This window comes from Ammospiza nelsoni, chromosome 16, assembly GCF_027579445.1.
Source record: "Ammospiza nelsoni isolate bAmmNel1 chromosome 16, bAmmNel1.pri, whole genome shotgun sequence".
NCBI lineage: Eukaryota > Metazoa > Chordata > Aves > Passeriformes > Passerellidae > Ammospiza > Ammospiza nelsoni.
In genome coordinates this window covers 3,730,603-3,746,501 of record NC_080648.1, presented here as the reverse complement: position 1 = coordinate 3,746,501, position 15,899 = coordinate 3,730,603, and the positions used below count along the sequence as shown (strand labels likewise).

The following is a 15,899-nucleotide window of genomic DNA, read 5'->3' as shown; positions in this document are numbered from 1 at the left end:
TGGTTTATTAAATTTTCCAGGTTGTGGACTTGTTGAGCACTTGAGCACAGATCAGTTGCTGTGCACAAACAGTGCAGCAGATGACTGATTCCATATATTAAAAAAAAAAAGGTTAAAATTAGAGCCATTGAGTACTGACTTTTGAATCAAAGATGTGGACATCACACCAAAATTATCACTGAGCTTATTAAATGTTTGAGAAAGGACTGAGAGGATGAGAGACTTTTCTGGTGTTCCATTAAAACTGTGGGTTTTTTTTAATACTTCTGGTTTGGTTATTACTTTGTTATCATTCCTTAGAAGTTTTGGGACCAGCTAGTCCAGTTGTTGCATAAGCTCTGTCCAGTTTCTGTGTAATGATTCAGTGTGTGCCAAAGTCATTCTAGTTCATTGTGCTCTCTCCTTTCTCCTTCCTCCCAGATTTCTAGGGAAGATCTGAATTATAAGTATAATTTAGTCTGTGTGAAATGTTTAAACATGGATTCTTTTCTCCTACATAGTCAAGAGAGGAGAGCAGAAAACAAGCTCTTGCAGCCAAAAGGGAGAAAAGAAAGGAAAAGAGAAAGAAGAAGAAAGAGGAACAAAAAAGAAAACAAGAAGAAGATGAAGAAAACAAGCCTAAGGAAACTCTGGAGCTACAAGAAGATGATGATGAAGAGGAAAATGATGATGAAGGTAAACAAGTGTTTCTATGAACAATGTAGTTGTGGGGGTGCCACCTTTCTAACCATGAAAGTAAAGGAAATCTGAAAGCTGGTCTCTCATATTTGACAGTGTTACATGGCTGCTGCCTGACAAAACTCCTTTGCTCATTTTTTCACCCCCTACTTTGTTTACAAAAGTCTTTCACTCTTGGAGGATTTACAGCTGAATTTGGTGCTAGTCTGACAGCTCAGCAAGGAACATAACATCAGCTGTGGTGTATTCAGTGAGGGCACTGAGTTCTCTATTTTGTGGGTTCTGATGGTGTATAAACTGCTTTTCTTTCAGTGGAGCAAGAAGTTCCTATAGAGCCTCCAAGTGCAACTACTACAACTACAATTGGAATTTCTGCAACTTCAACTACCTTCACAAATGCCTTTGGGAAGAAGAGAGCTAATGTGGTGACTACCCCCAGCACAAACAGAAAAAATAAGAAAAATAAAACAAAAGAGACTCCTCAGAATATGCAGATAATTTTGCCAGATCAGCATATATCCCTAGCACAGCAAAAAGCAGATAAAAATAAAATAAATGGAGAGCCAAGAGGTGGTGGTGCAAGTGGGAACAGTGATTCAGATAACCTGGACAGCACAGACTGCAACAGTGAAAGCAGCAGTGGAGGGAAAAGCCAGGAGCTGAACTTCACCATGGACACGAACTCCTCGGAGCGGCGCTATGCCTCACTGCTCATCCCCTCTCAGGAAGATAAAAACAGCACCTCAGCTTCCAAAACACCCACCAGGTGAGACTGCTCTGCTCCTTCCCTGCTGTTTCACAAGGTTCCACCCATGCCAGTGTCGATGTTCTGTAGCTTAAGCTCTCACTAACTGTACATTCCCAGAGCCTAGAGAGACCGAGGCTGCTTTATTTGCAAAGCTGTGCTAAGTTTGTTGAACACAATCTCTTTAAAATCTTGTTAGAACAAGATTTTTTGGCATTGTTGACCAGTTTTTAATACTACTTGAGTGAAATGGCCTTTTCTCTCTGCACTTTTTAAGCATCCATGTTGCATTGTTAGCTTTGTTAGAATAGATCTTAAAGTGAATATGCTGGGAATTTAATAAGGAAGTACCAGCTTTACTAATCATCCACACACTGAAGTGGTTTTTTTGCCTTTTGATTGTTTTATGGTTTCATCATTAACTTGTTTGACTTGCAATCTCTTTCTTTTAAGGAGAGAAGAAGAAGACTCTGAGCACTTCGCCTGCCAGGTTGATGGCCAGTTTGATATAACCTTGTCAAGCCAGAGGTGAGAGTCAGAGGAACTCGGGGAATGTAGGGGCCACATGAATGCTTCAAAGGGTCATTCAGCTGCCTGGGGATGTGCTGATAACTTCTACAACACCACTTTCTGAAGAGGTCTGAATCAGAGAGCTTAGATCCCATGTGGGTCTGTAGTCCTTGGTTTTACATCTAAGTAATACAAGTCTGATCCCCCACAGTTTTGTTTTCTCTTTCCATTTTCTGCACTAAGGGAGGTTGATCTGCAGGACACTGGGCTGACAGAGAGGCCAGCTTCAGTAAGAACATAGGCATTGTGATATCAAGAAGGGCAGTGAGACAGGGCTGTTGTCAGACTGATTAGGACACTTGTCTGGGAGTGGGAAGAGAGGATATTTTTGTTTTTCCTATTTTTCCCCAGATTCAGGTTAGATGCAGACTGAGTGGGTTCATCAACCCTTGTGGTTAGAGGGTGTGTGTTTTGGGCCCCCATTAGGAGTGTTAAAAAATTGGAATTTGTCTCTATTCTGTTCTTTGAACATAAATTGTTTCTGCCTTGGACCTTTCATTCAAGGTTTGCTGCAAGGGCCTGTGCAGTTCATTGCAGCAGGACAAGCTAAATGCATCCTTCTGACTCTTGTTAGAGGTGATTCTTCTGGAAACAGTTCATGCTACTAGTTTTAAGCTGCAGGAATATAAACTGTCATTTTATTCTGTAATTTGTAATTTATTCTGAATTTCTGTTCCCAGACTTGATGGTGAAGGTCATTCGAATTCTTTGTCAACTACTTATAAGTCTGTTTCCCTGCCTCTGAGCTCTCCAAATGTAAAGCTGAATCTGACCAGTCCAAAAAGAGGCCAGAAAAGAGAAGAAGGCTGGAAAGAAGTGGTTAGAAGGTAAAGACTTTAATACTATATTTTAAAACTGTCTGTGAGCTTTTTAGGTTGTAAATTATTCTCAAATACAGAATGTCCTGCAAGATTATATAACTGAAGAATTAACTTACAGGAAAATCTGTCCTGATTGCCCTTGCAGTGCTGGGAAAACCAACTGCAACCCTAATTTGTAGTAGCTCCTCACTAACTTAATGTGAATGTGACATAAACATTTTCTTAAATAAGGACAACCTGTGACTTTAGTGGAGTAAAGGATGTGGAGACAAGATAAAAGGGGAAGGGAACAGAGGGCAATGAGAAGCCCTACAGCAGATGATTGCCCATGAACTAAAGGCAGAATGGATGTGAGTAGAGGAGAGGCAAATGATCCCTTCAAGGCCAAAATTCATTGTACTTCGGGCAGTGACCTTGATCACTAATTCAGAGGGAAATTGTGTTACCTGACAGTGAGTGCAGTGAGATTTAAAGTTTTACTGTAAAGCAATCTTTTCTTTTGAAAATGTACTGGGTTTTACTGTATGGCCATTAACACCCCAGTATCTCTGTTTTATCTGCTGCTTGGAACCAGAATGATCATCTGGCTTTGCGGTTTTTTTGTTCTTTTTATCAAAAAGGAATACAGCACAAACATAGCAATGTTAGATGCTTTGGGTGCACATAGGAAACCCTCCTGCTTTTGTGTTCTGCAGTGGCAATGAGTAGATGTGCTCATTTTAGGCTATTTGCAAAGAATGTAATTGTATAGAGGGCTTGGTGCATTTGGATTAGTGGAAGCCACAGAGTGTTCTTAATAAAGGTTAAAAAGGCAGTTTAATATGAAAATTTATGTTTGAGCTCTTGGAGTTGGTTTGGTCTCTGCCTTTTTATGGTGTCCCTAATGGGGCTGTCCACAGTGACGTGGCCTTGCTGGGTGTGTGGTGGCAGCCTGGTCCCCACCTGGGGAGTGGTGCAGGCAGGAACCCCTCAGACAGCCCTGACCCCTCTGACCTGGGGCTGCTCCTGCTCTCCTGGGACTCTTGAGTCTCCTTGCTCAGCCCAAGTGTTCACATGGGTGTTGCCTGCTCGTGTGTTGGCCTTGGCAGTGTTGTAGACATGCATCCAGAACCTGCCCTCTCTTTCCTGAGTAATGCCCTGAGGAACATCCCACTCAGGGTTCTGCACTGGTGTTTGCTGTGTCCTGACTGATGGAAGCATGTCCTGCCAAAGAGCATTGTTGGTGACTGTGGATGTGTGGGTGCAGTGCCCAGGAGCTCCTTCTGCTAAAGCCTCTCCTGGCCTCAACAAGAATTCTTCTTCCCTCTCCCTGTGAGTGACGCCCAGCTAGAAGGGATGTGTATCCAAGTAACCAATGCAAACATCCCTTGTGCCCCTGACAGGCAAGTGGGCAGAGTTTTGAAAGACCCTCCCCCCAGCAACACTCTGCAGCCAACACCAATTGAGCAATTCCAGCTGCAGAGAGGAGGGCGCTGCTGCTCCGGAGCAAAAAGGTACTTTGGGGACACTTATAGAAGTGAAAACTTATCAGCCTTGGGAGGGAGGGAAACAGCTGTGGGTGATGGGTGGGAGGGACTGGACACTGGTGTGGGCTCTCCTGGAAGAGAAATGCCTCCTTGAGTGGCTGTCAGAGGTCCCCAGTGGGCTGGGGTGGAAGCAGACCAAGGGGCAGTCAGGAGCCCTGTGAGCAAGGCAGGTGATCTTCAAACTTAGGTGAGCATGGAGCTCTGGTTTGGGGAAGGAGTAGCTGTGATGTCTGTCTTGAGAAGGGAGCCTTGGAAGTGGAGGTGGGGAAGAAAACCCAAAGCATTGAAACAGCCTTGGGATAGAGCTGGTGCATGCACTGGGGGTTCTGGGGATGGGCAGGGTTGTAATGTGCTGTCCTGGCAGGAATGGGGGAAAGAAAAAACACCTTGACAACATGAGGTGTTGCTTTAGAACATTTCCGTGTTTAGATGTTTACAATTAAACAGGTTTCTTCTAAGTCCTGTTAAGTGACAAACAATTCCCTGAGAATCAAGTTACTTCCAAGTTTCCAAGCCTGGAATAGCTAGGTGAAGCTGGCAGCCTTTCCACAGGGTGGCTGGGACCTGTGAGTGCTGTGATTTCTGAAACCCCTTTGAATCCCCTCTGATTGTGCAGCATTGAGCCAGTGCACATCAGTAGCAAGCCTGAAAGCAGCTTATGGGTGCAAGAGGTCCAACACATCTTAAAATTTGGGGGCAGTGGTGGCCCAGAGATCTCAGCTGAGATCTGTGTGCGTGCAGAGCTTGTGTTCAGACACTTCCATAAACTGTGTGCTTGCTCTGACCCACCAGTACCATGTGAATCAGGAAAACCTTGAACTGACCGACATTGGTGGCAACATTGTGGCCTGACAGTGAGCCTGCCCCTGCAAGTCCATGCTGCCATCACAGGGGCTTCCAGCAGCTCCCTAAATCACAGCACTGCACACCTTCACCTGCTTTCACCCACCATTGCTTATTGGTGACACTGCACTTCCAGATCTTGAGGTGTGAAAGAGGTGGATATTGAAAGGTTGTGGATGCAGGTGGTACCACAAATCTGATCACTGGAAAGCCATCTTCTCCTTGCTATAAACAGTCCAAGTAGCCAAGCCATGGGCTTTTATATTTGAAACAGTACTGCTTGTCTAGATTCAGGTTGATAAGCTGAATCTCACTTTGGAGAGGTACCCAAGATAAGATAAAATCCAGAAAGGATTCTGAAGTAGTGTGAGGCTCATATATCTGTGTTACAACAGTGGTGGAATAAATGCTACTGGAGAATCCTTGTCAGGTACTGAGGATGATGAGTAATTTGAGTGTGGGACTTTGAGAGAGGCTCCAAAGGGTGAAGAAAGGATCAGCAGAAAACCACTTACTGCCCTTAAGAATATTACTTCAGCCACTGTCAGAGGGGTTTTGTCTGTCTTTGAAGTTTGAATGCATTTCACAGATTTCTGATCTTTGTGATATAGGTCAAAGAAATTATCAGTCCCAGCTTCTGTCGTGTCTAGAATAATGGGAAGAGGTGGGTGCAACATCACAGCAATTCAAGATGTCACTGGTGCCCACATTGATGTGGATAAGCAAAAAGATAAGAATGGAGAGAGAATGATCACTATAAGGTACAGTATCTCAAAATGAAAGTCTTGAGTTACTCCACAGTGTCATTTATTGAAAAGCTTGTTTGATTTCTAAGGCAGGATCTATTTAGCTTCTTTCTTCTACAATAGCACGTACATTCCTGCTGCCAGGATATGCTGACAGTCAACTTCAAAGATAATCCTTAAGATACACAGAAGTAAAGAAATAATTTACTGCAGTAAATTTACAATAGAGTTACGGATCAGAATAAGGTTGAAGCTACAGAACGTTGCACAAAGTGGGGTTTCCTTTTGCAGGCGATAAATCTGTTTGTGTTTTATCTAGGGGTGGTACAGAGTCCACGCGATACGCAGTGCAACTCATCAATGCCCTTATTCAAGATCCTGCCAAGGAACTGGAAGACTTGATTCCTAAAACTCATATAAGAACCCCTGCTTCGAGTAGCAAATCAATCCATGCAAACTTTTCATCTGGAGTCAGCACTGCGACTGCTTCCAACAAGAACTCCTTTCCTCTGGGAGCGCCGCCCCTGGTCACGTCGCAGTCATCAACACTCTCGACTTTCCAGCCTCCCAACAAATTAAACAAGAATGTCCCAGCCAACGTGCGCTCGTCTTTTCCGGTGTCTCTTCCTCTCGCTTATTCTCACCCTCATTTTGCCTTGCTGGCTGCCCAAACTATGCAACAGATCCGGCACCCTCGCTTACCTATGGCCCAGTTTGGAGGAACCTTTTCACCTTCACCGAACACTTGGGGACCATTCCCAGTGAGACCAGTTAACCCTGGCAGCACGAACAGCTCTCCAAAGCATAACAGCTCGAGTCGTGTGGGTACTCAGAATGGAAACGTTCTGCAGACGGAGTCTCCTGGGTTAGCCACGTCCACTTGTCCCGTTACCGCCTCGTCTGCAGCTGCTTCCACGCAGCCTCTGTGTGTGACCAGTAACAGGACTCCCTCCTCGGTCAGGAAGCAGCTCTTTGCCTGCGTCCCCAAGACGAGCGCTGCAGCAACGGCCATCTCAACTGTGACGAGCACCTGTAGCACTCTGCCCTCAGCTTCCTCTGCCCCCACAAACAACGGGCAAGTGCCCACAGCGTTTCTGCCATCTACTGCTCCGCCAGCGCAGCATTCTGCCCTGAAGGCAGACTCCTTCTCGGCTGTCTCGGCACCCAAGGAGAAGGTGCCCACCCCCGAGCAGCCTCCCACGAGCGCGTGCCCGCCGGTTTCGGTCTCCAGCAGTTGCAGCGTGTCAGCCAGCAGCAGCTCGGCGGGCACCGACACGCGCCCGGCCGGCAGCCCCGCGCCGCCCAGCAGCGCGCAGGAGGAGGCTCTGCCAACCAGCATGGCCGAGATCAGCCCTTCCATGTCGATGCCTTTTTCATCCAGCTCAGAAACTGCTCCTTTAAGCTTAGCGTCGCCCAGGTCAGTTGTTGCAGATAATCAGGACAACAGTAACTTACCTCAAGTAGCTGTACCAGCACCTCGAGTTACTCACAGGATGCAGTCCAGAGGTTCTTTCTATTCAGTGGTACCAAATGCAAACCTCCATCAAGATCCTCAGTCTATTTTTGTTACGAATCAAGTTCCTTTAACACCTTCTCAAGGTCCACCTGCTGCAGTGCAGCTTTCGTCAGCCATGAACGTTATGAACGGTTCTCAGATGCACATTAACCCAGCAAACAAATCATTGCCTCCTGCCTTTGGGCCAGCAACGCTCTTCAATCACTTTAGTAGTCTTTTTGATAGCAACCAGGTGCCAGCTAACCAAGCATGGGGAGACTGTCCACTCTCTACCCGAGCAGCAGCTGACCCATCTTTCACTGTTCAGTCTACCTTTCTGAATAACTCTATGCTAGGACATGTGGAAAACGTTCATCCCGACAACTCCAAGGCTCCTGGTTTCAGGCCGCCTTCCCAGCGGGTTTCAACTAGTCCTGTAGGTAAGTCATTAACATCATGTTCTGGACAAAATCATTTCTTCAGCCATTGCACTTTGATCATCATACTGATGGAGAAATAGTCTACAAATGGCAGCTGGAGAATGCTCATGCAATGAGGATAGCCTGTTTTTTCCAAGTGCTCTTTAAAACGCTGATGATTTTTTTTTCTTCAGCTTTTCTAGGCTGTTAGGAGTTGGGAAGATTGCAGATGTTGCATTGCTTGTCCTCTGTGTGAGACAGCAATGCTCCCACCTGCTTGTGGTGTAGCATCAATTTCAGGTTTTGGGTTGGAATGGAGCACAGTGTGGGTGACACCAAAGCTGAGAACTCCTGCAGGTTCCAGCTGCAGCAGTGACTGCATGCAGGTGCTCCATATTGTATGTGAGACTCCAGCTTGGCTCAATGAGGGGAAACTCTCTGTGCCTTTTGGTTCTTGATATGGCTCTGGGATTTTAATGAGCTTACTTTGTGGAGCTTATTGGTGTGCTACTGTGTGGGGTGTTTTATTCAGAGGTTCAGTATAGCAGTACCAGCACATCTGGATTTGTTTGAAATGGGTTATGAACACTGACATTGAGCTCCCTGCCCTTGCTATGCTCTGCCTGCAGGATTTTTGTCTTCTCAGTGTTCAAACTATGTTGCAGACAGCCAACTGCACCCATTAGTTTGGAAGGGACCCTCAAGAGATCCCTTCTGTGCCAGCCCTTTGTGTTTGCCATGGTGGCTGAGGGGTGCCCTGGAGCTGGGTATCTGAAGTCATCCTTGCCCACACAGAGTGTGTTGGGTGTTTGGGCTAAAGTTTCAGGACTTTAGCTGGGACAAGTCAAGTAGTTTGACTTTCAGATGAAAGGAGCAGGGAGCATTTGGAAGATGTGATGGTAAGGAAAGAAGATCTTCAGCATTCCCTTTCCTCTCAGTTGCTTGACAGATGTGCAGGACTTGTGCAAACCAGAATACTTCTCTCTTACTGGCTTTAACCACAAACCTGGGGTGTTTGCTGTGACTGTAGTTTTCTCAGCTGTTAAATTTGGGCTGTATTGCTCTGCACAGCAAGGGTACACCTAGAACTCTGTGCCACATCCAGCCTTAGTGCAGTAAGCAGAATTAGATGTGTCAGATGAAGTAACTGGACCTTGTTCATCAGAGACTGTTAATAAAGAGCTGCCAGACCCCCAGCAGGCTCCAGGACCACTTGGCAGTGGCTCAGCTTTTCCTCTGCAGTGCTCTGAACTGGGTTTGGCTGTTGCTGAAATAATTCCTGGGAAAGGAAATTATGGCAAATGGGATCTGCTGATTTCCCTGACGATGGCATCCTGCATGTGCAAACATGGGTGACAGGGACTTCCCACAGCCACAAAGTATTTTACTGTTCCCTTATGTTAAGATCATCTGTTGTAATGGGGGAAAATCTCTTGTATTTCTACTTTATATATCCTTTTATACTTTATGTATCCTTAAGTGACTGTAAGTATTTGAAAAACAGTGTAAATCGGTTTTGCCATTAGAAAGGTTGGGTAGATAGCCAAGGAAAACTCACACAGTTGACTTTGGGAGAGATATGTGTGAAGTTCTCAACTGGAGCTCAAAAATATTTGGACAGAACACACTTTTACTGAGTTAGGATTTAACTGGGATATTGCAAAGTGAAGAAAAACTGCCAACAGGGAGTGTGCTGCTAAAATTGTGTTGGGCATGAGGTATTAGTCAAGTCCTTAGCTGATTCATTCAATGTCATTTTACTTCATGCTGCTTTTGATCACCTTTGTTTCAGAATCTAGATGTCCCAGGAGCAGGGGGTTAAGGGAGCTTGAGGATGTTTGGAAGGTGTGATAGAGAGGAAAGGAGTGATGAGACTTCTCTGTTGCCTTCCCTCAGAGCTAAGTGTGCCCTGCCCACCCCTCTCATGCTCCAGCTTGTCCCAGGGGAATGGACCTTGCCCTTGGCTCAGCCCCCAGGGTTGGCAGAGCTGGGGACTCCCAGCTGTTTGCACAGGGCTTGGTGACAGGGTTCAGGAGCTTTAGAGAAGGGGAACAAGGGCTGGTCACTGCTCCTGCTCTGCCCAGCAGCAGCTCAGAGGACAGGGAGTGCCTGGCAATTCTGGGTGGTCAGAGGGGTTGGGAGCAGCCTTGGAGCAGGTGGACACCCATCCTTGGTCTCAGATGGGGGAGGGACACCTGAGGGAGCAGAGGTTTGCATTTTGTGCCTCTCTTACACAGTTGGCCTATGGCAAGTTTTTCCACAAATCAGCATTTCTAAGGGATCACCTCTTAAATGATTTTGTGAAGATTTAATATAGTTTAATAAATCTAAACCAGCTTTTTCTTAACAAGTTCTCACCTCAGGGTGGAGTTCAGGTAGTCTGCTTTTCCTGTTCATGGGTGAGCTCAGCTGCAGCTTGAGTTTTCTCTGATTCACCAGTTCCTTTGAGGCACAGATATCTCTGCAGATCTCACTGCTGTGGATCCATTCTGGAAATGGCCTATTTGTCTCACATTTTTAGGTCTCTTGTCCTGTCAGTTTGCAGTTGAGGTCAGGCTTAGCCCAGCCATGAGAGGAGGCTGTGGAGAAGACCAAAACTGCTTGTTACTTCTGTCCTGTGCATGTTAAGGAGTTTGAGACCTTGCTTCTTAAAAGGGGTCACACACTTGAAATATGCCAGTTTAGGAAGCAGCACATGAGTATGGAGCTGCATGAAATGGTTGGATTCTGTTTCACACAGAGTGACCAAGTGTTGTGGCCCTTTCTCTAAATGTGCAGGTGATGTTGTAGTAACCAACATCTACCTGAGGTCTTTGATAAACTGAATTTTGAGCAGAGTTTGTGTGAGATCAATACACTCCTCTCAAAATCTCAGTTATGCATTCAGAGCACAATGAGGAGTTTGAGTTCATAGCCCAGGTAAGTGTAGAATATGGTATTGCAGAAGATTTTAGTATTAGAAAACCTGATTTTTTTGGTAAGTACACAAATAGAAAGCTTGTTATTGATAAGTTATCAACTTATTTGATAAGTTACTGTTCAGAATAACGATTTTTAATATCAAGCAAAGTTTTTCATCCACTTTTATGAAAGACAAGATAAAGTTTAAAAGACTTCTTTGTGACCTGACTCCTGGATTTGTGCATCTCTGGCTGTCACCCTCCCTTCAGCCCATGGAGCATACCCAGCAGTGCTGAAGTCTTGACTGTGCAGTCATTGCACTTTACAGGCTGTGTACCCAAAATCTGTGTACCCATCAGCCTCCTGAGCCATCAGAAGGCAGCAGGGCATCCCTCTCCTGCAGGAGAGCTGCTTTTGTCCCAATCCCTGCCTTGTTCTCTGTCTGGGAACCCAGCAGCACCCAGGGTGGCAGCAGCTCTGTTACCCCTCTGTCTGGGGCAGATCCTGTGTGGTTTCCCAGCCAGCTGGCAGTCTGTGGTTTGGTGTGTGATGGAATCAGTGCCCAGGGGGGCTTTTGGCTGCCAGGTTTGTGGACAGAGGGGTGCCCAGAGTGTGCAGTCAGTGGCTCCACAGCTGCCCAGGGAGGGCCTGGGCTGCAAGTGCTGCTGTCAACTCAGGCCTGAGCTCTGTGCTGGAGCCAGGCTGCAACACCTGACAGACTCAGCTCAGCCACACTGCAGCCACAGGCACTGGCATCCTCCTCAGAGCATGGAATTTGTGCTGTCCTCCTATGCTGGGGGTCCCTCATGTTCCAGCAGCAGGGGGATGTGTTTCTCCTTGGCTGTAAGGGAGACTTCTCAATTTAACCTTTGGGCTAGTGAGAAAAATACCTCCTTTAACTCCAACAAATCGTTTCTGTCCATGTGAGCAGGTTGGATCTGGCACTTCTGGAAGGAGTAAATCAGGTTGACTGGGTTGATAATACTGGGGGAAAAGACCTGGCTTTCAGGAACTGTCCAGGCACTGAAAGGTGCCCCTCTAGTTTCTGACCTAAGGTACTGCCTGGCAGCACTGCTGTTTGTGGTGGGGTGTGTGTAGACATAACCTTCAACCTCACTCTGCAGCAACATAGGCTGGTCCTGGTTGTGGTCATTTTGAAATGTTTAAATGGTTTTGAAACTAATCTTGTTTAATAGGCCCTTGAAACTAAACCCTAAACTCAGGTGAACATATGGCCATGCCCATTTCTGCTTTCAGGTAATAACGTGTGATAAGAGCTTTTACAGCATTTTGGAAAAGTACTTAAAAGCTTTGGCTTATAAAAAAACTGTAATTCACCCTTGCTAGTAATTTTTGTGGGACTTTGAGCTCTTTCTCCAGGTGTCTCTTCCTCTCACGTGTCCCTGGAGGAAGCAGCCCCCTCCCCTGTGGGGCTGTGCCACACCAGCCCTGTCTCTGTGGCCACAGCATGACTGATCTCTACCTGAAGGTGCCTCTGGGATGGCAAAGCCCATCCTGCACAGAACTGCTTCCCTGGTGCTGGATTCCCCTGGGACTTTCACAGAGCCCTGGATCCCTGTTGCATTTGGGTGGCTTTTTGTAAGCAAAGATCGTGGCCACTCCCAGCTTTCCTGCTTTGCCCTCCCTGCTAAGATCATTTTCTTTCAGTGACCAAAGGGATGGCTGTTTTTGTTAAAACTTGAGGCCAAACCAGAGAGCCTCCAGAAATGGTTTCTAAGGGAGAATCATGCACCTTACCATGTGCAGATGCCCCCAACGGTGATGAGATGCTTTAATTATATTTGGAGCACTAGCTTTCTCTGGTGCTTTGAAGCAGGTTCCCAAAGAGAGATATTTAATCAAATTTATGTTTATTTCAGGCTTACCCTCTCTAGATCCATCCAACAGCTCTACAACTTCTTCTTCAGGTCCTTTGACAGGCTTTTCAGCAAACATACAAGGAGCACGGGTTTACCTTCAAGGGCCAGCGCCTGTTGGGACTCCCAGCTTTAACAGACAGCATTTTTCACCACATCCTTGGACAAGCGCAACAAATTCATGTAGGAACTTCATGGGTCTGTCTTAGTTAACTATAAATTCATAGCTATTGTCTTTAGTAGATTTCTAACTTGAGGGGAACTTACCCAGTAATGCACAAAATGCTTTCCAATTGCTTTTAGCAGCTGTGAGGATGGTGTGCAGATCCCAAGCTGTGCTATTTTGTGGGGTTTTTCCCATGCCACTAGTTCTGGTAGCATTACTAAAGGTGTATTTGGGCAGAAAAATGAGTTATTGTAGGCTCTTGAGAGGAGAGAGCAATGAAGCTGTGGGGGAGTGGAGGTGATTACACCAAGCTAAAGATGCCCCTCTAAGTAGTATGAGTGCAATATTAGTTGAAAATGTCATGTTTGCCATGGTTTGAAGTTATACTTGCCTTTTTTTTTTTTTTTTTTTTTAATTGGGATCTGTAATTATACTTAAATGTTCCAAAATCTCTAAGCATCATCCAAGGTAACAGTGGGTTTTCCTCCTAATGGAAAGAACATGGAAGTAGCTTTACAGAAAATATGGGTCTTTGATTCAGAACCTTAGCTGAAGATGTTTTTCATGTCACTGCATGCAACTTCATTGCCACTCTGAGTTTAAGAACCAAAATGCTTAAATGAGTGCTCAAAGGAAGTTGGATTTCCCAAGGAGAGTCAGTGACGCTTCTGAACTTGGCAGGACTTTATGCTCTTGGGTCACACCTGTGGCTTTGGGAAGCTGTCTGATTTCTCTTCTGCTGCAAGTGGTGGATACCAAAACCAGGCTGCTTAGATATTTATGGTTTTTTGGCTGATGTTTTCACCTCTTCCTGAAACTCTTCCATGTTTCTTATTCTTTCTTGTAATTAATTTAGATACACTGCTATGTCATGAGAATATCATGATTCTGATGGCTGAAAGCATTTGTGTTATAATGTGGATTTTAGAGTTCAAATAATTTCTTTGAAAACTTGAATACTTGCCCAAAAAAGCCTTTAAAACATTTTATCATTTACTTGGAGATAATATTGGGGAAATAAGTGGGATGACACTTACGCTTGCTACTTTGTGTGTCATTAAGCAAGAGAAATACTCTCTTCAGCAGGTGAATCTCCTATCCCATCAGTTTCCTCAGGATCATCTTCACCCCTCTCAGCTGCTTCTGCCCCCGCTAACTTGGGCCAGCCAAAATCGGGTAACACCAACCCCGACAGGAAGGTGCCACCCCCCATCGGGACCGAGAGGTTGGCCAGGATCCGCCAGGGCGGCTCCGTCACCCCCACGCCCCTGGGCACCAACTTCACCGCGCCCGTGGGCCACAGCGGCATCTGGTCCTTCGGGGTCAACAGCGTGTCCGGTGAGTGCTGCTCACACACTGCAGGGCCCTGAGGGATGTGTCTGGAAGGAGGGTTGGAGAGGAGGAGTAAAGCTCCACAGTCTGTGCTCCCTTGTGGAACATCCTCAGGGAGAGCTGCTGGCAGTGGTGGGAGAGCACAGGTCGATGGAAACGCTATGGTTTGCCCTCGTGGTGCTGGTGGTTCTCACCTGCCTGGATCAAGGCATTTGTGAGCCTGAAATGATGCAGAGACCTCATACAGAGTCCTCTGAATGATCCAGAGTTTACCCTAAACAGTTTCTATCTGTTAAGGGGGCTGTTTCCAGGCCTGACTGTTGGCTCTCTCTGTCCAGGTTTCTCTCGTTTTCCCCTCACATTTTACACTGTCAGCTGAGGTGCAGCTGATGCACCCAGGGACACAGAGCTGTGGATGCTGCTTTTTGCACTGATTTCCTCATGACTCTTGAACAGTATGGGATAACTTCTGTTCCAGGCAGCCTTGGTTCCCAAAGAATGACTTTGAAACAGCTGAAGGTTTACGTTCAGTTTCCTGGTAGTTGGATTTTGTGGAAAGGAGGAGGTGCAGCATTTGAGGTGTAGAGTGTTTCCATTGGTAACTTTCAATACAAACGTTTGAGTCCTGCATTTGTTATATGCTTCAGTGAAGCCCTCCACACTTTGGTTAACTCATGTCTCAGCATTGCTGTGTGTTTTTAAGAAAAGCTTGTATGTGCTTACAGGTAGTGTTGGGAGCTCTGTTGGATTTTAGCCATTTTGCAGTGGACATGTGGAACTCACAGTTCGTGGTAGTCACCATCTTCTCCACCCTTGTCTGGATAGCTGAGATCCCTCTGTGGCTGTGTGTTTTCAGGGTGCCTTTGGGTGGCCTTAGGTGTGTGCAGCTGCTGAATTCTGCTCGAGTGTCTGCAGTGAATTTCATCAGCCATTTTTCATCTCTTTGCAGAAGGCTTGTCGGGTTGGTCTCAGCCTGTCATGGGAAGTCATCCGATGCATCAGCAGCTGTCAGACCCAGGCACGTTTTCTCAGCATCAGCCAATGGAGAGAGATGATTCTGGAATAGTGGCTCCCTCGAATATTTTCCACCAACCTATGCCAAATAGTTTTGTGGATTTTTCTAAAGTAAGTGACAGAGAGTTAGATTTATGAAATGGCTGGGCCTGACTTTATTGTTCACCTGTTCTGCCTGTTCACCCTGTGTGTGTGTGACTCTGCTGCCATTGCTTGTTACCCCAGTCCTGAACCTTCTTTCATCCCAGAACTGACCAGAAAAGGTGCCCAAGCCTGGAGGCAGGTCTAAACAAAGCCAGAGTTCATAGGTTGCAGATATTCTCTGGTCAGTAGTTGAAGGCCTTCATCACTATTCCGTGTTTCATCTCTCAGAAGCTCAGTCTCCTGGAAATGTTTCACAAAGCTTGCCCAGCTCCTGAGGGTGATTACAAGTTTGCTTAATGCTTTCAGCACAAATCATGGCCACAAGGTCCCACACCTTCCTTAGGGAAGTGGCAGGAGGAGAGGACTCCCAGCATGTTTCAGAAAGAGCCATAGCATGTGGTCTTGGCATCTGCATGGCAAAGCAGGGCCATTCATACATAGGAAAAGAATTCTCCTAATTGCAAAAAGCTGCTCTGTAACTTGCTCTTTCTGAGTAGGCAGAATTATTTTAGATGACATTAGGAATTAGAGAAGATCATGAACCCAGTCTGGTCAGCTCAGTGCAGCCCTGTGTGCTCTGTGGCTGTCCTGTGCTGCAGGGAGGAGGGAACACTGAGGTCAC

At 46.1% G+C, this 15,899-nt stretch overlaps 1 protein-coding gene across 9 annotated transcripts in view; it reads left to right on the top strand.

Moving 5' to 3' along the window:
- The window catches only part of ANKHD1 (ankyrin repeat and KH domain containing 1), a 100,975-nt gene that overhangs the window by 80,477 nt on the left and 4,599 nt on the right, over positions 1-15,899 (top strand). For 2 of the 9 annotated variants that reach the window (XM_059483798.1, XM_059483805.1), the window contains exons 25-34: positions 501-675; positions 991-1,444; positions 1,877-1,951; positions 2,674-2,820; positions 4,197-4,307; positions 5,795-5,944; positions 6,249-7,864; positions 12,625-12,804; positions 13,874-14,125; positions 15,069-15,244. In XM_059483798.1, coding sequence (XP_059339781.1) covers positions 501-675; positions 991-1,444; positions 1,877-1,951; positions 2,674-2,820; positions 4,197-4,307; positions 5,795-5,944; positions 6,249-7,864; positions 12,625-12,804; positions 13,874-14,125; positions 15,069-15,244 — 3,336 coding nt within the window. Of the gene's footprint in view, positions 1-500; positions 676-990; positions 1,445-1,876; positions 1,952-2,673; positions 2,821-4,196; positions 4,308-5,794; positions 5,945-6,248; positions 7,865-12,624; positions 12,805-13,870; positions 14,126-15,068; positions 15,245-15,899 lie in introns of all 9 variants that reach the window. The other 7 variants (XM_059483797.1, XM_059483801.1, XM_059483800.1 and 4 more) reach the window with 6 other exon arrangements.